Genomic DNA, 27417 nt, shown 5'->3' with positions numbered 1-27417 from the left:
ATCACTTAACCTTGTTTAAAATACCTGTCAATACGGTTTTACCTGTATTGACCCCTGGATTTACAAATAAAGTAAAGATTGATAAACTGATTAATTGAAGACTGAGATTGATAAAAGCATATTTTATTTATTTAAAAAACTTACAAAAAATACTGATTGGAAGTATGCCATGAAATAACTGGCAGGACAAGAGTATTCCCAAAAGACCTACAATAACCCTTGAGTAGCATGGCATAAATATTAAAGTATGTATGGACTTACAATAATTCTCTTTTATGCCAAAAATACTTATTTTTGAATAGTGTTTTTAATTCATTCTAACTGCAGCTGCCACTCTGCCCTCATATTTACTAAAAGCTTAAATGTAGGCCCTATCTGTCTTGATTGTCATGTTCCATAGTGAAACATCATATCTGTTTTCTCTAAAATAACATTGTCTATGTTAGAGTCTGCTTTATATTTTATGCTATTTTCTTATTTAATTTGTTTGTTTCTACATTACATACAAATCAGACACCAACTTCTTTTTGCGCACTCTTATTTTGAATCTATTGCGTCATATCCGCTGGCCATTTGGATCTCATCAATGCTTGTGTTGCTCTTGCTCGAGGGAGTTCGTGCTGCGGACCTTTGCCTTTAAGCCTTAATTTGTGTCTAGTGAGTGGCTCACAGCTCAAATGTATTACAGCAGTTTGATTATGACTTTGTTTGCGTTGCGTTGATGTGACTGAACGGTACTACATCTTCATGGTTGCGTGCGCGTGCAAACGTGGTCGTGACAACACGACTCGCTAACGTTAGCTGTTCACCCAGCAACTCGTTACTGACCAGTGATCGCAAACTGTTGGGAAATGGTGAAAAATCGCAAGAAAGGAAAGGGACCAGCTCTTCCTCCAGGACCTGGAGCACCTCCTCCACCCCGACCTCCTCCCCCTCAAGGCGGCTTTCGAGGTCCTGCGCCCGGTTACCCGATGGGCCCCCCTGGACCGAGGTTTCCTGGGCCCCCTCGCGACTTCGGACCGCATGACCCCCGGATGATGATGATGATGGACGACATGGAAAGAGATCGAGGGTTTATGCACGAAGCGCCTGGATTCATGATGGACGACAGGCCTTATCCTCACCCCATGGATTTTCCCGACAGACATGAATTTCACCCGCGTTTCGATGGACCTGATCCAGGTTTCCATCATCCCGAGTTTGGGAACAGGCCACCAGCGTCGCATTTTTACCACCCAGAGCTTGAATATGGACCGCGGTTCCGTCCTCCACCAGAGTTTTATGACGGACCTCCGGACTTCTGTCCGCCTGAGTTTAGGGGAAGACCCCCGAGCTTCCACCCGCCCGAGTTTGAAGGTTACCACCGGATGAACCCTGGATTCGACCAAATGGAGCCCTATGGTCCAAGAGACCCTTATTACATGCCACAAATGGACCCACATGTAAGTACATGGTTTTGTCTCGAAGTGTGTTGGTCGTGTTAGCCGTTGGCTCCATCGTTTGGAAATAACGTAAAGTGTTCTGTTCTTGTTAACGGTTCGTTCTGTTCCAGTTATTCCAGGATGCTGACCATCTCAAATGTCAACAAAATACGTATATAATTTAATGTAATAATTCTCGCAAGAGGCGTGTTTTACAAGGGACAAAATGCAGGGCATTGATGTTATGAAATGCAGTTAACAATATTTATATTATTAAAACACACACGCAAAATAGTAATGAAACAATTAATAATAATAATAAAAAAAAAATTTATAGTGACTCAACATCGAGAGATTCATAAGCATTCTGATTCACTAGCATGAAGAGTCATTTGTTTCTGAATCAGAATACACTAATGGCGCTGAATCTTTCGATTCATCTGAAAAGAACCGGATTACATTGATGGATCATTAGTTTGGGAATTTTACTAAATCACTCCATATTAATTGTACTATACATCACTGGTCGTGTTATATGTTGATTTACTCAAAAAACGGCCCGCATAAACAATTTGGACGACCCTGGGTGCTTTTAATGAATCGACCAAAAACCTTCCAGTTCAAGAGTTTGCTGATTGAATCAGTCTGAATCCTTCATTCTATGAACTAATGAACTCAACATCTGACAACTTACTGAACTGGAAATGTATTTACATTAATCACAATGCATCATGCAATTAATCTGTATCACTCTTTTCTATATTTCAAGTCTTGCGTGAGGAAAAAAGCTATTGAATGACTTAAAAAATATTTTTAAAGTCATTTGGACTAATGGTGAAGAAGAAAAATGTTTAAGTGTAATAGTATTCAAACAGATTTTTTTATTATTATATAAATATTTTTATTTGTGAACTAAGCTTGCAGTGTGATATTTGATTGATCAAGGTTTATACTTGAAGTCTTGAACATCACAAAGCTTGTTAGCCCACAAAGCTAGTTAGATTTTATACGTACATGATAAACTTTGTGACTTTTGAAAGCATATTTTTCACAAGTTTTCTGTCTTGACCATTTAATCTCAGTTTGCATACCCTCTGCCCTAAAAAATGACACTCATTAAAGACAAAACCATGTTGCTTTCATTGCTTCAGAGCTTTGTTTCTTAGTCATTTATTGTCTTCTTAATCTTCATGCATATTACTAACTTACCCAGCCAACGATGGATCCTGACAGACAGCGATTACAATATTTTCTGGGACTGGGACTCTTTTAGGCCCATTATGATTGCTACAGCTGGATTTAAATAATATAGTTCAATATAGTTTTAATCATATATGTTTTGTTTCATTTAAATAAGGGCAATCATGCGTTTGCTGGACCACTGGCACCTGATTTCCGAGGCCCGGGTCCATTACAGCCCCCACCTGAGGCATTCAGTGCCACTGTAAGTTCCCCCTTGTGTTTCATCAAGTCTGTCTGTCAGGGTTTGTAGATGTGTAATGCAATGTCTTGTGTGCTTTATATCTCAGAGTGGGCCTCCTCCTGCTGGTCCACTCCAACCCCCGCAGAAACAAGATCAGCAGGCTCCGAAAGAAACCAAGACTGAACCTGCTAAATCCATGGCTTCAAAGATATCCACGTTCAAGAATATGTCTGCAAAGTAATTTCATAATACTTTTCTATTTCATTTTATTATTTATTTTAGAACCATGTTTGATCTGTGAGTTCTGGAGAGAAAGCCATAGCTTCTCTGCTGGAAATCAGAAGAGGTTTTCAGAAAGTAGAGATTGGTGAAGTAAACTCGTATGTTCTTGTTTTTTCAGCACACCTCGTGGACGCTCATTGGGAGTAATTTCACTTATTGCTGTAAGTGTTAATAATATTGTTTATTATATTATTACTAAATAATAGACCTGGATTTGATGCCACATTGAATTGCGAATAAACACAAGGCTTTTAAAGATAGATGATTAGTGTATGCATGAACTGTACAAAGGTAGGGATGCATCGATCCGATACTTGGGATCGGTATTGGCTCCGATCCAGTCATTTTCTGTGGATCATTATAAAATGTGTAACGTCTTACCAGATTTGAAACTTATTTACTTTTATTTGTAAATAAAATATTTAAATAGATTTGATAAAATTATTGTGCTCCCGTGATTTCTCTAAAATCTAGAATATCTTTTGCTGCTGAATTATCTACCAACTTAGTTTATAATAATATTTTTGTAATCGTTTATGATTATATATTTTATAATTTGTTATTTTTCATTAAAATGAAGTTCTGTATATCTAGTAGATTGTGATTAACACAAAATAATGATGATCAGGTCAACACGAAGTACTGAAATTCTATGCTGAATAAAAAAAAAAACTGAGCTGGTATTGGATTGGATCGGTATCGGCACATTCTCAGGATTTTCGGTATCGGATTGTGGTGTAACCCAAATTTTGACCTCTGTCTTGAGGGCATTTGCTACGTGCTTAAAAGTACACAACAGTCTGTTCTGAAGGCCTCAGTTGAACTTGAGACTTTAGAAGACGTCTGCAGAAATAGAAGAAAACAAGCTGAGTATGTGCGCCATGTATCTAAATTTGAAGTTAATTTACAGAGTTCTGAGCAATGCACAAAGTCCAACAGCAACAACTGTCTGCTGACTGTTCTGAAATAGGGAATTGAAACTAGGCTGCAGAGCTCATCTGGTATTTTTGGATCAATGCTTTAACACCTCTTGAAATTTGCTGCAGAGACGGTTTTTAGTTTTGATCACAAGTTCCTTTGTTTGGCAGAGCTATTGAGAATGAGAAGTTGTCGTCATAGCACAAAGCCCCTCCCTCGATATCACGGTCTCCGCCATGTTGGAATCAGAATCAGAATGAGCTTTATTGACAGATATGTTTACACATACGAGGAATTTGTTTTCGTGACTGAAGCTCCGCAGTACAACAGAATGAAAGCGACAGCGAATGATACCGGCGGCGAAACAGGATTGTTTAAATGTGTTGTTAAGAGGAGGTTCTCGCAATTCTGCACTGTTTTACCATGCCTGGAAGTTACTGCTGCGTTAAAAACTGCTGCAGTACCTCACACGATACATATGGAAAACATAGGAACAATGAAATACCGTTTTTTTTAGGTTACACCAAGCGCAAAACAGCGGTATTTGGAGAAGCTCTCAAGCGGCACAGAGACCTGGACCATTTACCTCCATGCACACATATGGACATTGGGAATTATATTGTTTTTGGTTTAAGTTACTACACAATGCAGGAGTTTAAAAGCCACAAGTCTTTGGAAAGTTACGAGGCTTTCTGCTGTAGCTGGGTCTATTTACAGCAGGTGATGAAAACAGTGTTGTACTGGCCAAAGTAAGTTTATTCACATGCGTTTTAGCGTATTGTAATTACATTGCATTTAGAATTACTGCGACTGAACACTAGATTGTAACGAGATGTTCAATGTATACGAACGTTTCCAACATGTTTTGATGTAGGCTAAAGCTGTGTATGTTTAGTTATAATTTGATTTTAACCCAATGACACATACTGAACCAGGTTTTTGTGTTGGGGGCTGCAAAGTGGACAAACCAGTTCTGGGTTAGCTAGGGTAGTTAAATGTGTGATTGCGAGATGTAAATGTCCGGGTTAGATTAAGCCATTAACAGCTTGAATGCAAATTGACTTACATTGTAAACAATATTATTCCCAATGTCCATATGTGAGCACTGAGGTATATGGTTCAGGTCTCTGTGCCGCTGCAGGGAGCTTCCTGAGAGCTTCTCCAAACACCGCTGTTTTGCGCTTGATGTGAGCTTGTTCCTGTAAGGTCCACTTTCTTTCGCCTTATGTTTTTGCATTGCTTTACTCTCTTCCTTTTCTTTCTCGTATTCGTAGATCCGTCTCGATCTGTGCGCAAAAATGAAAGCGCTCTGAAATGTTTAGTCGCACCTCTGTGAAGTTCTGAAGGCATTGCCCCTGGCAACAGATAGCGTATCCTTCCATCAGGGCCGTCCGTCTCAGACCCCTCCCAAATCAACCCAAATCGGCACGTGACTTCTCATTCTCAATAAGAGGAGGCAATTCACCTCTCCTTGTTTAGCTCAGGCTGAGTTCAGACTAGACCCTTCTAGCTGGACTTAGTCTTTTCTCACCTTTTTCTTCTCATATTCCAGGGGCTCACTTGAACTCTTTGATCGACTTACAGGTTTTTATTCAAATCAGATACATTGTCTTTTATTGTTATCTTGAAATGCAGGTATTTTATAAACTGGTTATATACTTTGTATTATTTTACTAACAGTTTGAATTGCATTTGAATACTTCAACCAATGGTATTGTATTAATCTTAGATGAGTAAAATCCACCATATATGGATTGCTTTTAAAACTATATTAATTTTGGAGTTGCATTTTCTATATTTGAAGTTGATTGTAATAATTAATAACCTGTTCGTAAGAGACGAGTTTTTGTCTTATTTTCTATATTCTTTGAATAAATTTGCATATTGAAAACTTTACACCGTCTGACCAGGATTGAAGTCTCTTTTTTGCATCAGATTGGTTCTGAAAAAATGGTATCGTTGCATCCCTATACAAAGGTCAAAGTTTTTGGGGCTTCTTCGTAAGACGTTTTGTCGGCTGAAGAGTGTTTTTTTTTAATAAAAAATATAGAAAAAAACTATAGCTCTGCTTTTGATTTCCCCTCAGAATAATTGTGGTTTCATTGAACGGGAGGATTTGAAGAAGTTTTCTTTCGCATTCGATGCTTTTATGGGAAACCGTGCTCTTCTGGTGCCTGGGGTTAAAGTGCATTTCACAGCAGTGAAAAACCTGGTAAGTGTTATTATAGAATTCGTTTGATGAAGCATTTTACATGTTTGATAGAAAATATTCACATTTTTGAACCCAAAATGCTTGTGATATTAGGGAAAAGAATGTGCGGTTGATGTTAAAGTGGCACCAGGAGGAACCGAAGACATTGACAGTACAGTGTATGAAGGTGTAGTTCTCACAGTCCTTCCTGATGTGAGTACAACTCTGTTAAATACTTTGTCCAGATAAGAAATGCAAGATATCCATCGCAAGTTATCCATCCATTATATCTTATCATTCACTTTCAATTCATGGTAAAGATCACTTTTCAATATTAGTCTACTTGTGTACTGAAAATATAAAGAGAAGATCTTCTCATGGGAGTAAGGGGTATAGTGTTAAGCACTGGAGGAGTTTGGCAGATGTGTGTGTATGTGTCGGCCTTGAGCAGAAATAGTGAGTGGGAACTGAGCAGCCTTGACCCAGCCTTGACCCTATTGTGACTTCTGCTGCCTCAGTGAGAAATCAGTCTAGGGGTTTTGATGCCGGAAGACAGAATTTATTATCAGAGATAATGAAGCCAATAGACTCTCCAGAGTATGTGATATGTATGATTAATCTCTTACATTTACATTTTTTCCAAAAAAATGTTTTTATCCAAAGCGACTTACAGATGAGGACAGTGGAAGCAATCAAAAACAACAAAAAGAGCAATGATATATAAGTGCTATAACAAGTCTCAGTTAGCTTAACACAGTACACGTAGCAAGGGCTTTTAAATAATATAATAAAATAAAAAGAAAACACACACACATAATTGCATAATAAATGAAAAGAAAATACAATACAAAAAGATAAGGTAGTTAGATTTGTTTTTTCTTGGTTGAACACAGCTCGTTTAAGTGTTTTAGCAATGGAAGGAAGAAGGGAAACTGGTCTGTAGATCTCTAAAAGAGATGGGTTGAGGCTGGGTTTCTTAAGTAGTGGAGTTATACGAGCCTGTCTAAATGTTGAGGGAAAAACACCAGTGTGGAGGGATGTGTTAATGATGTGAGTGATTTTCACACTCTTCTATACAGGTGCTCTACCCAGGGGAGGGTCAGTTCATATTAGGGTTGTGACGATTAGGGATGCACAGGTTGACCGGCCATAAATCGGAACCGGACGGTTTTTGCTTAAAATACGCGATCGGCAATCGGCCAGTTTTTGTTCTTTTTTTCCGGGAGTGCGCTTACTTGCACAGACTACATTGTAATCGTTTGCTATGTCATTTGTGTGGAAGAGTATTTCGAAATCTGTGCGCAGGACACGGGCAGCCGATCAGTAATGGAAATGCAGAGCTTCATGTCTGAGGCACAGATAGCAGGAAGCGATCAGCAGTTGTTGTACTGGCGCACAAATAAGAGTCCCTTTTCTGCGCATTCTCAACTTCTCACGTGTTCGATGAAAAACGAAACCGACTAAACTGTGACAAAACTGAAATGTTTTTTTTGTGGTAAATTAGAACTTGCATACATATCATACTTTTACAAATGTGCCGAGCAGACAGGGTTTTTTTCTTTGTGCATGTGCTTGAATGTGGGCGACTGCTGGCCTTGGCAAGTTGGATAAGAAAGGAATGAGAATGTCTAAAGGAGGTTTTTATTCCTTAAGCAACACCCCCCACCCCCCAGAGCTTTATCAAGGCCAGATTTACAAGCTGGTCATGCACATATCATAGTTGCACATATTATTGTAGTTTTGAAAATTGAACTACTTTTAATTTATCATTCATATATTGTTTTCTTGTTAGTTTAAATACTGGATATACAGTAGTCAACATTTGAAGTGGATCAAAACCTTTTATCAAAGTTGTCCTAAAACCAAAACTGTATCCGTTCTTGTCTTAGGACAATTTTTATGAAATTTTTAGATCAACTTCAAATGTTGACTTCTGTATATCGTATTTTCTGGACTAGACTAATTGTGTACAGTTCAGAGGACCAGGATAAATATTTCTTTCAATCGCTCCGGCATTTAAGATGCACCGAAATCTGCGTTCTGATTCAGTTCTGTTCATACGGTTTTGGTACCCTACCCTATATAAAAATGAGACACAAACTCATATGGGGCATTTTTTGCACCAATATCTTGAAATTAGAGCATAACTGCATTTATGGAGTTGTTGCCCTGCATCGTACTTGTCAACAATGAACTATATGAAATAGTGCTGCACGATATTGGGGAAAAAATGACATTGTGATGTTTATTTTTCTGCAATTATATATTGCGATATGAAATCTTTCTTACAAACAAAAATGGGCTGAGCACACTTCTCATTTTAAATGATTTAAACATCAGAGTATTATTTAAATTAGAGTAAATTATTTGTTAGTAACTTTAGGATATGGTTTGAATAGTTAACATATTAACTAACATGATCTTACCACGAGCAATACTTTTGCTACTATATTTTGTTAATCTTAGTTTATCTTAGTTTATAAAAACACAGCTGTCCATTGTTTGGTAATGTTACTTCACAGTGCATTAACTATGTTAACAAATACTGTACAACTTTTGATTTCAACCATGAAGGCTATAGCTTAAATGTTGAAATTAACAATGTTGTAGAAGTGCAGTTTAGTAAATGTTAAATAATGTAGTTAAATAGTTTAATAAATAGAACATTATTGTAAAGTGTTAGGGTTAAAAAGAAATGTATACACCAATTCAGACGTATCGTGATTCAAATTAATCATTAGTTCGCGAATCAGACGTTTTCAGCACGCGTTGTGTAATTATCTCTGCAGTTTATGATATCGCACAAGATTTGACAACACAGAAAACATTTCATCACTTGATAGTTTTTTTTTTTTTTTTTTTTTGGACACCATCGTGTCAGTTGATTTTGATTTAATGTGCGCGAGGGAGAGAGAGCAAGACAGCGCGAGTGTTTGAAGACGGTGAAGGTGAGCACACGCGTGCGGCCGGGGCGCTCTCTCTCTCTCTCTCTCTCTCTCTCTCTCTCTCTCTCTCTTCTGACTCTCTCTCTCTCTCTCTCTTTCTGACTCTCTCTCTCTCTCTCTCTTTCTGACTCTCTCTCTCTCTCTCTCTCTGACTCTCTCTCTCTCTCTCTCTCTCTCTCTCTCTCTTTCTGACTCTCTTTCTCTCTCTCTCTCTCTCTCTCTCTCTCTCTCTCTGCTCGTTCTTATATGTGCCCTGTTAAACTGACAGGACTTAAAAACACATGCAAATGATAAACTTTCACTCTATGATGGCTAAGCTGTGCAATTAATCCACAAATCACATTCGTCAAGGGCCAGGGAGCAGCTGGCCCGTACGGTTAATGAATAACGGATCAACTAGAACAGAGTACATCACACATCCTGCAATGTGACTTATCGTGGATTCGTACATCATGATATCGATACTCAAACGACACATCTTGCAGCCCTTATATGAAATGTAAGATGACATGTTACATTATATATATATATGACATGTATGTATATATATATATATATATATATATATAGACACACACACTCACTCACTCACTCACCGGCCACTTTATTAGGTACACTGGTTCAATCACAGCCAATCACATGGCAGCAGCTCAATGCACTTAGGCATCTCCATGTGGTGAAGACGATTTACTGAAGTTCAAACAGAGCATCAGAATGGGGAAGAAAGGGGATTTAAGTAACTTTGAACATAGAATGGTTGTTGGTGCTGGTCTGAGTATTTCAAAAACTGCTGATCTACTGGGATTTTCACACACAACCATCTCTAGATGGTAGGGTCAGAACTTGGTGTAAAGAACATGAAAGCATGGATCCATTCTGACTTGTCTCAACAGTTCAGGCTGCTGGCGGTGTGAGAGATATTTTCTTGGCACACTTTGGGCCCCTTAGTACCAATTGAGCATCATTTAAACACCATAGCCTACCTGAGTATTGTTGCTGACCATGTCCATCCCTTTATAACTACAGTGTATAAATTAACTAATTTAGCAAGGATTTGAAAATGTATTAAAAAAAAGGTGATGATAAAGACATTTATAATTTGTAATGCTGAACTTCTGAACTTCTATTCATCAAAGAAACATCTGTCAGCCTGACCACACTTCCTTTCTAATTGGGCAGATGCCAAATAGCCAGAAGTCAGGCTTGGAAATTTATTAAATCTGTCCAGCTTGATTAAAAAATACTGTCTATAAATCTGTCTCTATTTCTTTATTTTTTTTGTAATGTTACATCTTGACAAGTCTGGTGGAGATTATGCAGTCAGTAGCTTTATTGTGTAACTGTAAAAATGTCCTGTAATAATAGTTGTATTACGTTAAATCCAAAAATCTCTTTCTGTATGTATCGCTTAAGGACACCGTCCAGGAGGCTAACCCTGGCTGTATCAGGACCATCATCTCTAAGGATCCCATTAAATTGCCCTTTGGAAAGGTGGACACCAGTGTGACTCTGCTGCTGTATGACCGTGTGGAGTTCCAGTTGCTGACGGATGTTATTACTAAGGAGCAAAGAGCCACAAACATCAAACCAAAAACACCTGACACTTTTCAGCTCACCAAAGAAGTCAGGGAGACAGTAAGTGGTCGCATCATATTTCACTCACCTTAAAGGATTTATGAATTATATGCATTTTTTAAATTTTATTAATTCATCTTGGCCAAAACGGCCATGATTGGGTATGATTCAGAAAAATGTACTTGAATGTCTGTGTAAAGAATGCCAAGTCTTGGAGAAATCTTTTATGGTTCCTGCGTGGTATGGAAAAGAGTGGAATTTCATTTAAGTAATTTCCAGATCTGGAAAAGTATGGGAAAAAAGAAAGCAGTATATTGATAAATTATTTGCACTTCTAGACTTTTGCCCCTATTTATAATTTATTTTTATAATAGAAAATTAAGAATAATTATAATGCAATTGTTTTGATAGAAGGAAACAAGATACAATTCTAATTTCAACATGATTTATTCTTTGGACATTGTTCTTTAAATAAAATAAGTATCAGCTGTATACAAAGTGACCAACATTTAAAATTGAACCATCTGGACATAGAGCCTCATTGAGATCCCCATATTTCTGGGACTGAACGATGTAGGGCCTTGAAAATTAAGATTTCAAAGGAAAAGTTTATTAAAGGGATATTCCACCCTAAAATGAAAATTTTGTCTTTAGTCACTTTACCCCCATGTCATTCCAAAATATCTTTAATTCTTGAGTTATAGCAACACAAACTTTGGAAAATAGAACATTATGGCACTCAGGCAGGTATGTCCCATGCAATTGTCTTGGCAAAATTTCTAACATTATTTGTTCTTCACACATTCCTCTTTAAAAGAAGTGGCACACATTTGGTTTTTGACCACTGAAAATGTGTACAATTTAACAATTTACCCCTGGAGCCATATTGAAATTCCAATATCTCTCGAACCGAACCATGTAGTGACTTAAAAATTAAAATGCCAAAAGAGAAGTTTAAGACCCAGTGTCTAAAATGGCATTAAAATATATTTAGTTCTTCTTGAGTTACAGATTGCAAACTTTTGAGTAAAAACTTGAGAAGTACTGTTTCCGTGTTTTTTTTTTTTAATGGTCATCATTGCCACACAAAGTAACAAAGATTGCTAAGGTCAACAGATTTTACTAATAGAACTACCAATCTATGTGTAAAAATAGCATTATGACGATACAATCTTTTTGAAGTCATTTTTACCCCCTTGTAATTTGGTTCTGAAACTCAAGTGAAAATTGTCATTTTGACTCCTTCTACAAAATAGTGGATTATTCAGTAAATATTCATCCATCACATTTAATATTTTGGTTTTCATCAATATACATGTCTATTTCTTCAGAAAAATTACATTTGAGCCGGGGACCTCTGGTTAAGTTGACACCAAATGAACGACCCAACTAGAAATTATAATGCATTAGCATGCAAAAAACACTGTGAACGTGATGCAGTCTGCAGCATATGCAACTGAGAACAGGAAGTTAAGATTTTAGAGCAAGAGGAAATGAGTTGTACAGTGTAATTTGAGTATACAGTTTATATAATATAAAAAAATGTATAGTGTGCTTAGCGTAGTTTTAAAGTTTAAAATTACACAGTTTCACAATTAATAATTTAACATTTAAAATAAGGTAGATATTTTGTGCTTCATAGATATTTTTGTTTCCCTAACACTGTATCCTAACCAGACATGATGTGACCTAAAGGTCATAAGAAGGTGGCTTCTATGTTTATCAGAGTTTTTGTACTAAACAGCCGAAATGTAACAAGTGGTGGGATTTTGTTTCTAAAATGATTTTGTATATCATTGTGCACAAGTTTGCACCTTTGTGCTAGACATGAGTGGTTTTAAAATCATAAGGCCTGTTGAGGAGAGAAGTACTATTACTTTTGAGTTTTTAGTATTAAAGAAACTGGTTGCAGCTTGCCACGCAGAACATCGTTGCTCTGGTTTTTACACAGACAAACACTATTCATGTTTTCTTGTGAAAACATAAAAATGTACAGTTGAGGTCAAAAGTTTACACCCCCCTTTCAGAATTTGCAAAAATATTAATTATTTATTAAGAATCAAGGGGATGTAAACTTTAGAACATTATTATAAATTCAACTATTATTTTCTCTTGTGGACTATATGTAAACTACATCTTTTCTGTGAAATTGTATTCAGGTCAGTACTAAATAAACAATAACATGCATTTTGTATGATCCCTCTTACTTTGGTCAAATAATTAACATTTTGCATATTCTAAAAGTGGGGGTGTGTAAGCTTTTGACCTCAATTGTATTATTATTTTGCCGCCAGGGTGTGATTATTAATAAGAGCGATGGAACCCTGACCATCAAGACAGAGAAAAATGATAGCGTGATGGCCACTGCTACCGACAGTTTATCAGATGAAGAGCTGAATGTCATGGATGAAGTGGAGCTCACCATTTTGACTGTGAGTAAAATTATTAAGGTTCTTTTTTGACACATTGTATCTTTCTTTGTATTCAAGCTTTTGTACTCAAAGCTTCATAATATATATATTGTCTATTGAAGGTGAACGACACAAAGAAGGCCGTCCGACTCAGAAAGCTTCCCAAGGACTCTGTGTCCTTGAATCAAAAAGCAAAAGGCAATGAAAATATTCCCGGCGCAAAGGACAGTACATCTGGGACTACCCTTGTCAAAGACAAGGTAGTTTAGACCAGGGCCTTGTTTATTCTCCGCTGTCCTGTTGGAGAGAACTTTAAAAAATTGTGCTGTTGGATATTTTCACGTTCTTCTAAACGTGCCATGATGTCTTTATCTGCAGTGGAAACCCATTACTAAGGAAGCTGGTTCTCAAGATTTGGACATAAGCAGTGAGAAATACGAGGGAACCATTACCAAAATCGCCCCAAAGAAAAGCCAAAGTCAAGAAAAAGTGGTAAGTCTTCACCCTCCTGCAACTTGAACACAAGTAGTTTCTCATTAGTATGCTGAATTGAAAGCATCTAGGGAAGGTTTTGTAAATATAGAATCAGTGTGGGAGGTTTCAATGTCATTTTTATTCCTTGATAATGACACTATTTTTCAAAGCAAAGTCATGTTTCAATTATTATAATTTTTTTTGTTGTTGTTGAGCAGATGGACAACCAAGAGCCCACTTTGGGTCTCCTGGTCACCACAGTGGAGGGCACAGAGAAGCGCTTATCTTTTAAATCTGATGACGTGATCACAAAAGCCACCATGATGGTTGGTGACAAGGTCCAGTTCCACATTTCCACCAACAGTGTGACTAAAGAGGAGTGCGCCGTCAACGTAGAGATCCTGCCAGAAACTTTCCAGACAGATTCTGAAGAGCAGCGCAAGATAGTAAGTGTTTTTCAGTTGTGGTCATCTGTAGTGATTTGGCATGTAGCTAGTTGTTTAGAAATAGCAGTAGTAGTAGTAGATATGTGGCTGCACCATATCTTGGTCTTAAATTGGCTTTAGGCGTTTAGCTTTCAAAGATGAAAATAGCCAAAGATTTGCATAGTTGCACTGTTGGTCAGTGTGGTTCTGTAGGACACGAATGGAATGACCTCACAGACCATTGTGCAGTAAATCTTATTACATAGGAAATAGTAAGAGATTAGTTATATGGAAAGTAGTGGGATTAATCGCAAATAAATAAGCTTGTAGGGTATGAACCAAAATGAAGAATAATATGATTGCACTGCATCCACTTGGATGATGTGACAGCAGCCATATGCTGCATTCTTTATATCTCGGAAGTCAGATGTTGGGATTTATCTCGGCGTCGGACACTGGGATTGGGAATGATGTTTCATTTCCTGTAGAGAAGCCAGGAAAAACAAAGATGGATGCATCCATTTTTAACAATACAAGTCGATTAAAAACAAATAAAAAGTGGTATTTCTCATAGATAGCGTCACAGAATCATGTCCCCAAATAGAGGTTGGATTATATTGAGTGCACAACTGAGTTTGAGACACAGACAAACTTAAGTGCCAATGAACAATATATTATTACTGATTCTCTTCTGTTGATGCACTGAGCAGCCATATTTGATTCTTGTGATTACTCCAAGATTCCGAGTCAGAACTCTTGACTTGGGAGGGCGTTCCAGCTAAATGTTTCTACTGGGAACTTGGAATTTCCAGCTTCTGAGCACAAATGAAATGCAGCAATAGAGTGATGTAGCTAATGGTGACGATTTGGCCAGGGTTACACCGCTCTGAACTCGGAGTCATCTATGCTTGCTTTAATATTTGCATGAGTTCTCTCTGCTAAAACCCTTTATCTGTGAAGCTTGTTTTATTGAATCGTGCTGGTTTTAACTCTGAATTTTTTTTTGTTAACTCTTTTGAAGAAATTTTTAACAGTTCTGAAATTTTAATATTTATCAAAATTGGTCATGCACAGAACATCATGGTGTCTCTGAATTGTAAAATGCTTGCTACGGATGTGAAAACTAAAGTGTGTAAATGTGATTGACACAAGGTGATGTTATATTTATTTTTTAATGTGCAAAAATTTCAGATGAGAATTTCGGACCTTTTAAGCCACATACAGTTTAATAATGTATAATTGAGCCATACATTTTCTTGGCGTGAAAGTTGCCAGAGAAGCTGGCATGGCATTAAACAAACAAACAAAAATCTCATGCACGAGACTTTTGTGGTCAGGTTTTTTTCCCAATAATTTCTTTCTTGCCATTTACACTATTTACAGTATAATCTAGATAATTTATTGTGCATTTTTATTCAGAGTTTCTTTTATTAAAATGCAATCACTTTTCATTGTTTTGGCAAAGAATTTGGCCTGCTTCCTTTTTCAAAAAATGACAGGTTTATTGCATTTTCTGTGGTTGAAGTTTTGGTATGTCCTTGCTTTTTTGCATTTGCAGAAGAATCAGAACCAGTGAGGTGCTGTGTTTTATTACAGCTAATCTTACCTGGAGATCAGCTCCAACCCTGATTAAAAACACCTGTCTGTAATTATCAGGTTCTTCTTATGATCTCAATTAGCTGGTTCAGATGTTTCATCAGGTTTGGAGCAGAAATTTCCAGAGAGGTTGGCCTCCAGGAACTGGATTGGGCAGAAATATGTTCCTTTAGGCAATTAATAACTTCACAATTTATTTTTGCTTATGGCGTACTTCCATCTATTAGGGGCTTGTTGTCAAGATGGATGATAATTTTGGGTTCATCAAGACACAACAGGAGCCGCAGCTATTTTTTGACATGGGTGAGGTTATGGAGGACACCAAACTCACTTTGTCTGAGAAGGTGGAGTTTACATTAGTACCGGTAAGTTTTCAGCCGCAAATGTCATGATCATTTCAAATGTTACTACAGTAACAAATTTTGTTCCTGAACCTTTTGTAACTGCTAGATTTCTCCTGCCCTGTATTTTGTTATTGTAGTTTCTGGCTTTTGCTGGAAAAGTAGAGTGTACATTTTGGATTTGCTGGTGTGTCAGTCCAGTTCTGTTGATGTAATTGTTATACTATTTGAAGAGTCAAGCAGCTGAAGGAGGAAAACAGGCTGTTAGAATAAGAAGGCTGAATGAAAGCGTCTTCACATCTGCACCCAAATTAGAGGCATTTGGAGTAAAAGAGAAGGTGCAGTACATAACTTTTTTTTCATTCAAAGATTATTATACTAGGGCTTGCACAGATACTTGTTTTTGCTAGTTGTCCAAATATTAGTTGGTGGGTCAATACCTACTGAAACACAATACACTGTGGAATCATTAGTCAAACATGTCCCACTTGCTTAGTTTATTTAGGGTCGACTGTAATGTGATTTTATTAAAGCTTAGATTATTATTATTTTTTTTTTTTTACCTTTTTTTAAATTAATATATTTATCCGTGACAGATAATGAATGATATGCAACAACACTGGGACGCAGTTGGGCTTATTCTGTGTATGGAATAAGCTGAATTAAAATAATGTGATCTACTACTAGTTGGCAAAGATCAATGCCTGTATTGTAGAATAATGACTAGTAATAACGAGAACTTATCAACTAGTCAGTGCAACCCCTAGTTTATACAGAAAAAAAAAAAATTAAGTCATTTTTGCATGGGTTGGTTGATCCCTAAATATGAATTCTGCCACATTTGCTTGGCTGCCTGCAGAAGAAAATGACTATCAAATTGCTGAAGGATCCGAAAGACCAAATCAAGGAGGGGGTCAAAACAGAGGACAAAGTCAGTGAATCAGTGGATGTAGAGTAAGTAAATCATGAGTAATTAGGTCAGTCTGTTAGTAAAATGTGCTTATGTTCTTCAAAACTCCTTTAGAGCATCATTACGTTGACCGTAATTCTGAGAGTAAAACACAAAGTCTTCTTTTTGTCATAGGTTGAAGTAAGATGTTTTGCGAAAATGTGCTCCAATTCTATTTACATGGAGTACAGCTGTTACTTTTATTTACCTTTGAGAATACTTAAAAAAAAAAGAATGGAAGTAAAACTTAAGGGTGCGGTGTGTATTTTTAGGCATGAATGATTAGTGGTTGAAATAGGTATTGCAGTCTAAATTTAAAACTCGATGCTCACGTGGGTTGCCAACATGGAACAAGCTCCGCCAACAGTGTTAGGCAATGAGCCTTACACTGCAAGTTGAAAGTTGATTTATCTGTTTTCATATTCCTCTGGTCATAAAGATTTATTAGTTAGATTTTGGGGCTATTTAGGGTCAGGTAGAATCTGTGATCTCTGACCCAGTTTGTTGGCTGACTTCCATGGTGTTCCCCACCAAATGGCAACCCTAGGGTTTTGAAATACTATTGGGTGAATTGGCAGTGAGTGGAATCACAGACCAAAACAAAAACAGATATTCAGACACTGAAAGCACATTTCAAAGTATAATAACTGGCTGTAGTGTTATTTGAAGAAACAAGTATGTGAACTTAGCGTGTTTCCTAAATATTTGCAAACACATACATAAAAAATTACATACAGCACCTTTAAGTAATTTGGTTTCATGAATAGAAAAAATACAGTATGGCTGACAGTAACAAATAGTTAAATTATTTAAAAAAATGGTTCAAATCTGATGTTGTCAGGCTCCTGCAATGTAAAAAAGTAACTATGTAAATATCATCTTATAATGATAATAGTTATAATCTAATATATAGATACCATGTTTCCTCAAAAATACATCTTGAGTCATTGCCATTAATAATGTTTTGTTACAAACATTTGATTAAAATGCTTGTCATTGTAAAAAGTCACACTTGTTATAGTTATGTATTTTTGTTGTAATTAAAACTTCTTGTACAAGTTATCCATAAACAATGTATATTACTTTAGATCAGATCTTTTTTTTTTTTTTTACTGAGAAGTCTTAAATGTTAAACATGTTACAACATGTAATATACTATTATGAAGCTTTTTATGTTGACAATATCTTTAGCAAGCCAAACAAGGGAAAAAACAAGACTTCAACATATATGTCATCTGCAAAAGATCTGAAGAAGGAAAGTGACATTAAACAAGAAAGAGTACGGAGCAGAAGCAGGGAAAATAGTCGACGTCGGAGCAGGAGCAGAAGCAGGGAAAATAGTCGACGTCGGAGCAGGAGCAGAAGCAGAGAAAGTGGTCGACGCAGATATAGTCGCAGCAGGAGCAGAAGCCGGAGCAGAGACAGAAGTAGAAGCTACTACAGAAAGCACAGAAGCTCCAGCCGTGAGAGGAGGGACAGCCGATACAGATACAAACGCAGCCGCAGTCGGAGCAAAGAGCGCGGAGAGAGATCCCGATGGAGTCGCAGCAGAAGCAGAGAAAGGAGCAGTCAGAGTGCTAGGAAGAGAAGCCGCAGCCCTGCCGACAAATATGATCGCTATTCGAAACAAAGTAGCATTAAAGATCCAAGTGACAAAAAGAAAGCTAAAAGCCCTGACAATGTAGAGGAAGAATTATTGAGAAAAAAGAGAGAGCTAATGGAACTCAACGAGCTGATTGCACGTAAGAAAGCTATTGTTGCTATGGAGCACAATGCAAAGAAAATTGAACCTGAGGATGGAAAAAGTGGAGTTACAACATTTGATTATGAGCATATGCATCATGAAAACATTTGGATGCCTGACCTAAAACCAGTGAAGTCCATCTTGAAGAAACAGTCTGAGCCTCACACTGATTCTCAATCTCAGGTTTGTTTCAACATGGGCTCCTAGGTTTTGTTTCATATTTAATTTTTTCTTGCCTATCTCATTGTCTCTTATCTTCTCTAAGGCGTCCGCAAACAAGGAAACTGCTGCTCCTTTTGTAAAGAATGAAAGTCAAGAGATGCAAATTGGATACCACCAAAAGACTTGTGCTTTTGGCTCAAATACACCCAGCTACTCAACATTTGAAAGTATTGCTGAGAGGACCACTGCAGGGTCTGAAAAGACATCTCTATCTCAGATTCAGGATTCAGAATTGGTCAGAAAAAAGAAGCAGTTAGAAGATCTCAGTGAGTCAATAGCCCGAAAAAGAGCGATAATTGCCTTGGAACAGAAGGTCAAAGTTGTACGGGAAATGCATGAAATGGAAGAAGAATACGAGTTTGACTCACACACAGAGGACCGATTTGTAATGTCTAAAGGGAACTTGTGGAGCTCCGAAATAAAACCCGATATTCAACCGAAAAAGTCAATTTTGAAGAAACGCTCAGAGATTGTAGCATCTCAGGTTTGTTCATTGTAAAATATATTATATGGATTAAACTCTCCTTGGTGGAAAAAAAAAAACAGCTTAAGGTGGTAAACTGGTTTTTCAAACATGGTAGCTGAGTTGCTAATAGTTGGTTTGATTATAAACCCCATCAGCTATCTATAATCCTTAGGACTGTTTGGACCATCTCAAAACCATATCCAATCAGCTACCACCTGCAGCTGGTTTTAGCTGAAAGTCCCAGCAAAACTATAAAAATACTATTACATAAAAAAAAAAACACTTTCCACCATCTGACTGAACAGTTCTGAGCATGGTGAATATTCTATCAGCAGCATTTCCAACACTGTTCAATATGGTACATTGACCACACTTATGCGTGGTTAGTGTATCGAACTCTTTACAGGAGAACAGTGTTGATATAAATGCTTTGGAAACTTTGGTCAAGTTACACCATGATGGGAACTGAATCCATGTCATAGTGCCTGGACTGATACAGAACTAATTCATGAACTGTAACCTTTCAGATCAATGGTGGAAAGGTGCTATTGCAAGCCAGTGTGTGCAAAATGTTTTATGAAAAGCTACCTGTTGCTACAGTAGTTTGTAAAAAAAAATTATCTGTATTTTTGCTTTGCAGAGTGACAAAATCTCAATTGATGAATATGGTCAACCAAGTCAGGATGAGTCATCTTTTACAAAACCGACTTCTCAGAAGACAGCAACTTTGCAATCTAACAGGTCCTCCAATCCACAACCCATTCATCCAGATATGTTGGGATTATTCAGCCGGATCATAAGTGCTTCTTCAGCAGCCTCACAAAGGTCTGAAACACCCCCTTTTAACAAGCCAGTTATCCCACAGACACTTACTCAGGCATCCGGTTCAAGATCTTTGCATGACCAGAAATCTTCTAGTCTGTCTAAAGGTAGCAACGCTCATGATCATCCTCCTAGCAGTAACCCTTCGACAAGCCAGACTTCACCATCAGGTCAAAGGCGCAATCTTACAACTCAAATGGAGCGGTTCCTTAGTGCTCTCAACAAAGCTGACACCAGTGTTGTTAACTCATTGTTTCAAGAGGCTAGAAAGGATCTGGCTTTAATAAACCCCCAGAAACCCCCTCAGCCTCAATTAGATAGAAACATACCCTTCATGGATGATGTATATGATCCTTTTAAAGAAGAGGACGACCATGACCAGCCTTCCCTAATAGGTAAACAATCTGGCCAAGAACGAATGAAGACTGAGACACGTTTAAATGACCCCAGCAAAGATGACCTCTTGCCTCATGAAAGAGCTGTTCAGGATGGTAGTGGCTTTTCTCGGCTTGTTGGAATGAAGTACGGTGTGGACCCTACTGCAAAAGCTGAGAAGAGTCCATATGGGCATCTGATGGTGTCAGAAAGCTGGAGTGCCCATAAAGAAGATCCAAATCAGTTCTCTGAGCAGTGGAATCAGTATGAACAGGACACGGATTTGTTTGCAACAGAACACAAAAATTACACCGATGAATGCAGTGTATATAGGGAGCGTAGTCAGTCTGTTGAGTACCAAGAAGTCAATCCAAATGTTCAGCATTCTTATGTAGTGGACAAAGAGATGCCTGATAGTACGTTTGACAAAAGCTTAGCTCGTCAGGAGTCTGAAGAAAGCATTGAAGATAAAAACAGTAAGTCAGAGAACTTTGAAAAAATTCAGAATCTTCTTCAAACAATAGGACTTCATCTAGATACAGCAGAGGTTAGCAAATTAGCGGACAGGACGCAAGAGCGGTTGTATGGTAAGACAAAAAAACCTCATAGTGCACCTACTCACTCCTTTGATCAAAAAAGGGAGCGATCATTGAGTCAAACTGGGCAAAGGTGCAGTAGTAGAGCAGATTCCTCCGACTCTGAAGGCTTCCGATCTGTTTCTCCAGCTCAGTCCTCAAATCGCAAGGTTTACATGAGTTATAAGGACTCGGTAAAATACAAAGACCAGCTCAAAGTGGAAGATGTAGACCTAACTAGCATTAAGAGAACTGTAGTGAATTTAAAACCAGAAACTGATAAACAAGATCCTAACGAGCCCGAGCCGACCGCAGTTTCTGAAGCTTCGTACCAACCAATGACCATTGTAACCACAGTTCAGCCTGACACTTCCCAGTATGCCCAAAATTCCACCGTTTCCACCGTTCCCACCTTTGCAACTCCACAATATTCACAATATCAAAGTAGTAATCAAAATGTTTGGGGTTCTGTGACCCCTGGTCTGTACCCTTATGGCACTGTACCTCCACCCCCTTATGCTATGGGTCACCAACCAATGGCGCCCCATATGATGTCTGCTTATAGTTCATACACTGCACAAATGGCCACTCCATATTATGCACCTCCTCCATTCCCAATGCCTCCTCCCTATGGTCCTCCACCTGTCTCCAACCCTCTCCACTTCTCCTCAATGGCCTCTGCTTACTCTACCCAAGCGCCTAGTCAAATCCCAACCGAATCTGTTAAAGCAAAGCCTGTTAGGTGCCTCAAAACAATAGAAACAGTTCCAACACTTAAAACAGAGCCTGTCAGCGCACTTGTTACCATACAACCTAAAGAGGACAGTGAAGCAAAACAAACTTCAGAGGAAGCCAAGAATGTACAGGTTGCTACCATTACAGAAGATGACATCAAGGCTAAGCAGAAGAAACGGGTATGACATCTTTCTTCAAACTTCTCACATGTGGAATTTTCTGTTCCGTGATTCTTAATATCGATGTTATACTTAATTTCACAACTCATGTCATACTTTGTAATCCTGTGATTTGTCAAATATCAAAAACTGTCCAGTGACAATGTTGCTGTGAGCTTATTATCTTCAGCTTATGAGTGCATCTGTAATGTTCAAAACCTGTGATAAATCTACTGATTGTTTTAGCACAAATCTTGTCAGAGTTCTGTTCTTATATAATTGTGCTCTGGGCAGCTTGAACAGTTTAACCAGAGAATGAAGTTGAAGAAAGAGCAGCAAATGGAAGCCCAGCGTTCACGTGGACAAAATCGGAATTCAGCTCCAGGTATTATTATTTCCAGAGTCTTTAGGTTCAGGTATTTATTGGCTTCAGGTGCAATTGCCTGTTTAGTTAGCTTATTCTTTTACCTTGCAAACAGGATTATTGCCAAAATTTTACAATCTTTGTTTCCAAGAAGAAGTGATTCAGTTAGCTCTCAGATAATAATAGGGACGATATCGGATCACGATTTTAGCTTTTTAAAGAAACCTGGTCCTTTGTCACGAGATGAGGAAACAGCATTTTAGGATTAATGGTTTATTTTTGAACAGCAGACCTTGAAATTAGAATCTAGATTAATTTGTGAAGACAGTGGTAATAGTTTTAAATGTACTATGTATTGCATTAATTAGAGTGCAAGCTGGAAACTTACGCATGTCTGCACTGGATGTGTAAAACCTGGGTTTCATTAAAAGTAGAGCTGTTGCAATATGTTCAGTGGTGCTGTCTACACAACGAAAGTGTCCGTTACAGCATTACAGTATTTTCTATTGATAGTTGTCCAGTGTTTTCTCTTTTGACATAATGTAGATCTGTTCCTGACACGATATTTTTCACTTTATTTAACACTTCATTATAGTGTCTGTATGTTCAGACATACATTGGAGATCAAAATTAGAGAACAAGATATAAATACTTGGTTTTTGATTTTCTGAAATACTGTTAATCTTCATCGTACAAAATTTGCAGGAATATGGAGGAATTAATGCCATTGTAAACCTGCAATATTTGAGAAATAACAGATTTGGAATAACCAGCTTCTCTTGCATTGGTTGAAATGGTCACCCCTTGGCCTTCATCTGGACCGCCTCATTTTGCAGGGGTTCAGTAAACGCGACCTGCTGTCTTGCATTCTCAGTGAAAGTTAGAAGAATCCTGCCAATTAAAATGGCTTTGTCAAACAATTATTGAAATTAGCACCATGTGCCGGATTAAAACCAATAACAGCTATTTTTCAAATACTTCATTGAAGTTTTTATATTGTGCCTCAGAACACACTTGCTTGATTACACTTCATAATGCTTAAAAACTGCCCTTCTCCTCCTGTTAGAAAAACTAACAGGATATCCAAACAGGACTAAGCAGTGACCTTCAAATTTAGGAAATGATAGGTTGTTCTCTAATTTTGACCTCCACAGTAAATCCTGATTTATTTTAACTGTTAAGTTGCATCACATTTTACGGTTTTGTAAATTATCGCCTTGCAAAATAGGTCAACCCAGAGGGAAAATCAACAGAAAACTGCTTAGTTTTTACTTCTTTTGTGTGTGTGAACTGTGCTTCATACATCTACACTAGTGATAAAAGACGAATTACTTTTTTGCCTGAAATTTCATGGAACTTTTACTAAAGTGAACGCACCGTTAATTAATAGTTGTGGTTTGCTCCTATGCAGGAAGACGCAATTATAGCAAAAGTACTATAAAATTGAGTGCTTTTCTAAAAGAACTCATGCTAAATACATTTTTAAAACCCTGGATTCCTGTAAAAAATAAATTGGGATTTAGCCCAGATTTAGGCTATAGTTGGGGCGTCAGCTTCAACACTTCTAGTTTAGACAGTCTCAAGTCAACTCAATGCCAGTCGCTTTCGGTGTAGACATGCGTTCTCCCAAACAACAGCTGCAGATCAGATGGTAGATAAGATCAGGTCTAGTCAATTTCATTCTTCATTAGCTGAGGCTTGTCAGGATTAGGATCAGGTCTTTTGTGATAAACATCACTTTGTAGGTCCTGAAATGATGTTAGATTAAGGACCATCAAACACTTTTTCTTTTGGCCAAGCCTGTCAAGGTTAATGCACACCCTATATTGTAACATATTTACAGGTAAAAGTATCCCCAATGAGATAAAGAATGTGTGGATATGTGGCCACTCTCTTGTGTTTTGGGCTGAGAAGAGGGCTACTTCCCCTGAGTATGGCGTGCAGTTGGGCATGCACCCAGACTCAGTGCGCATCTGGTGGAAGGGCGTGCAGGGCATGATGTGGCAACAGCTTGTGCCTTTGCTGCTCCAGCTCAAAGACAACTGGCCCAAACCTGATGTGCTTATAATCCACTTGGGTGGAAATGACATAAGCACGACTGATCCAGAGGCCTTTATTGAGACTGTAAAGAAAGACATGACCTCGCTGAAGAGCATATTCCCTGAATGCCTGCTGGTGTGGTCCAGCATCCTTTCACGGCAGATCTGGAGGGGTACAGAAGACAGCAAAGAAATGGACATTATCCGTATGGCTATTAATGAGAGCATATGTGGAATTATGAAAGAACTTGGTGGCTCTGTATTGAGCGACAGCAACATAAGGCCAAGTTTGGGACACTACAGACCAGATGGGGTTCATCTGTCGGGGAAGGGTATTGATACCTTCAATCTAAACCTGCAGGCTTTTCTGGAGAAATGGGAGAGTGAGACTAATAAGACTGAGACGGAGACATCGGACGCATCCGTTTGAAATCCCAGAAATTGTCAATTGTTTTGTTTAGCAACTTGTACAGTGCCATTTCTTTCTTGCGTATCATTTGTTGCCGTTGTTTTGTTGCTTCAAAATCGATTGTAATACAACCCATGTAGAATGAATGCAGATTTGTTTTCTATACACATGTATAACAAAGTATTTTGCAAGAATGTTAGATTTTAGTTTTTACTTGTCCTGTTTTATACATTCAGTTTAATAACAAATAAAAACAAGAAAATTGAAAATATTCCAATTTAAGATGGAATAAACGTTTCTTTATTATTTGAGATCTCATGTATGATACAAAGAATGTTCTCTACACCCTACTTGCATGTTTTAAGTGTGTTTACAACACAAAGCATCAGCCTCTTTATTTTTTATTTTTTGGTTAAATCTGATCCACACATCAGCACAGGAAACAGAAAAATGTCTTTGGATCCAATCTGGGTATGTTAGTAAGTCTCTCAGTAGTGCCAATGATTTCTGATTTTCTAGAGCAGTGGAAAAGAAAACAGCATTTCTTCTGTTTTGTGACGATTTGCTTGTAAATTCAATTATTCTTGTTGAGCTGCAATGCTATATACGTTCCACCTTAAAGAGTCTAAATATCTTTGAAAGATTATACTTCATTGAAGAAACTGCCCTGAAGTCTGCTTAGTCATTGAACCAAAGTGGCTTCCTAAAAAATGCATGCATATTTATACTTCGCAGAATATATAACAATAACATGGTTGATTTTCTTAAATGTGATTGGCTACACATCTTGTTAAATCATTTCCTGATAGTAATCACTTCCCAAAGTCTAGAATGCTTAATCATAAGAAATGGCAGTAAAATTGTGCAATTTCTTTCTTTGACTTATATTAGATATACTTTTTTTTTTTTTTTTTTTTTTGCTAGAACATGTTCAGAAAATACTAGCTAATGTTATTGTATTGGACTAAAACTTTGCTGACTTCGCTCACACTGTCTTTTCCCCCCGACTTGTTACATTTCCTTGTCAAAAAAGACTTGTCGATGACAAATAGCATATACATTTCTTGTCATGCCATATTTGACCAAATATCGGATTAAATCTTTTTTGTCAACTTTTCTCAGATCAACCACTCAACCCATTAGTCCCAAAAAGAAAATGCAAAACATGCGCTAATTGAAACAAGTTGACAAAAAGATTGAAATCTAAGTTTTGGTGATTAGATATATGCATCTTATTCGTAATCTTCAGACTGTCTTTAGAAGGCCAGTCATTTTTAACTGGGAACTTCAAATTAGGTGAAGGAGCACAAGGGTCAAAAACATAAAACAGGAAATGAGAAAACTCCCATTTAAAAAAAAAAATGCACACACATTCAAAGAAAACATTTCATTTTCAAGTGAATTTCCATCACGCTGTCTGAAGAGTTCTCTTGATGTTCTGACCGTAAAATCTCAGTTTGTAGTTGTTGAAGTCTATATTTTCCTAATAACTTCCCTGGTTCTGTTCAGTTTTGATGAGATCTACACACGTGTTAATCTTTCTTTGTGTGTCCCTCTGTGTCTCTGCTGCTTCTTCCATGCAAATGTAATCAGTTTGATGTCTAGCGATTGCTTATGTAGGCCTGGAAAATGCCAATGATCAAGAATCAGCAATAGGGAACACTCGACGGTAAAATTCTCCAGGTAAGTGTTTTTTGTGGCTTGATAAATGTCATTTGAATTTGTAGATGTTTCACGCAATAATAATAGTTTTTTTTTTTTTTTAACCTTTTGTTGTTAATCAGTTAGAGCTAAACAATACAGATTATATATCCATGATCATTAAAAACTTGTATACACATTTATGTTTACTAATTAACTCATATATTTATGCTATTTATTTTTTATTTATGGAGTGTGTCATGGAAATTATTATTCAAAATGTGTGGGAACACTTGAATCCTGCTTGGCTAAACAATATGATTATAAGAGTGAACCAGGACCCTCCAGCTGACACTGAAGCACAGACGGGAGAATAACAGCATCAGAACAGGTCATGAAGACCGTTATTTGCTGATATTTTCACCCAAAATCTCGAACATACCCTTAAATAAACTCCAATCAAGGGAACTGGTTTAGTGTGGACTGCAGGGTGATTACGCAGGTCCTTCGAGACTGCCTCAGATGTAGGCTAGTTTAAAAAACAAGACCTGTCTAGAGGTTCTCATTCATTCAGGTCATCATAGATCATATCGTTTTCTTCTCATACCAATGAATATCAGGATCAGATGAGGTAAGGAACAGCGAGTAACCCCTGCAGCGCCAGATCTGATGGGCTGTCACTGCTGAGAACTGTTTCTACTCCAGACCTGGATTCTTCTGATATGTTCTGAGAGTTTTGATTGGTGACTGAATTATATCTGTGTTCCAGCATGATAGCAAAATGTACCGTTTATCTCCTGTTTCAAGAAGCATGTGCTTATACTGTAAAATGAAAAATGTCAAATAAAAGAATCTCTAAATGTTATGTTCCTTGTACATGTTTTTTTTTTTTTTTTTTTTTATTCAATGTTATTGA

General features: G+C 37.5%; 1 protein-coding gene across 1 annotated transcript; it reads left to right on the top strand.

Annotated features, from left to right (window-relative positions):
* The first annotated feature begins 326 nt into the window (after nucleotides 1–326).
* Nucleotides 327–27366, top strand: si:dkeyp-121d4.3 (uncharacterized). The gene is made up of 19 exons (XM_052572966.1): nucleotides 327–1442; nucleotides 2779–2865; nucleotides 2951–3081; nucleotides 3245–3287; nucleotides 6131–6256; nucleotides 6350–6448; nucleotides 10594–10815; nucleotides 13050–13187; nucleotides 13289–13426; nucleotides 13545–13658; nucleotides 13859–14086; nucleotides 15889–16026; nucleotides 16236–16340; nucleotides 16862–16956; nucleotides 18143–18878; nucleotides 18961–19401; nucleotides 20024–22069; nucleotides 22343–22433; nucleotides 24256–27366. Exons 1-19 carry the CDS (start codon nucleotides 852–854, stop codon nucleotides 24879–24881), a joined length of 6195 nt encoding a protein of 2064 aa, XP_052428926.1. The 5' UTR covers nucleotides 327–851; the 3' UTR covers nucleotides 24882–27366.
* The last annotated feature ends 51 nt before the right edge of the window (nucleotides 27367–27417 follow it).

This window comes from Carassius gibelio, chromosome B13, assembly GCF_023724105.1.
Source record: "Carassius gibelio isolate Cgi1373 ecotype wild population from Czech Republic chromosome B13, carGib1.2-hapl.c, whole genome shotgun sequence".
Taxonomy (NCBI): domain Eukaryota; kingdom Metazoa; phylum Chordata; class Actinopteri; order Cypriniformes; family Cyprinidae; genus Carassius; species Carassius gibelio.
The sequence above is the reverse complement of the archived record's forward strand: the minus strand, read 5'-3'. Positions and strand labels throughout refer to the sequence as shown.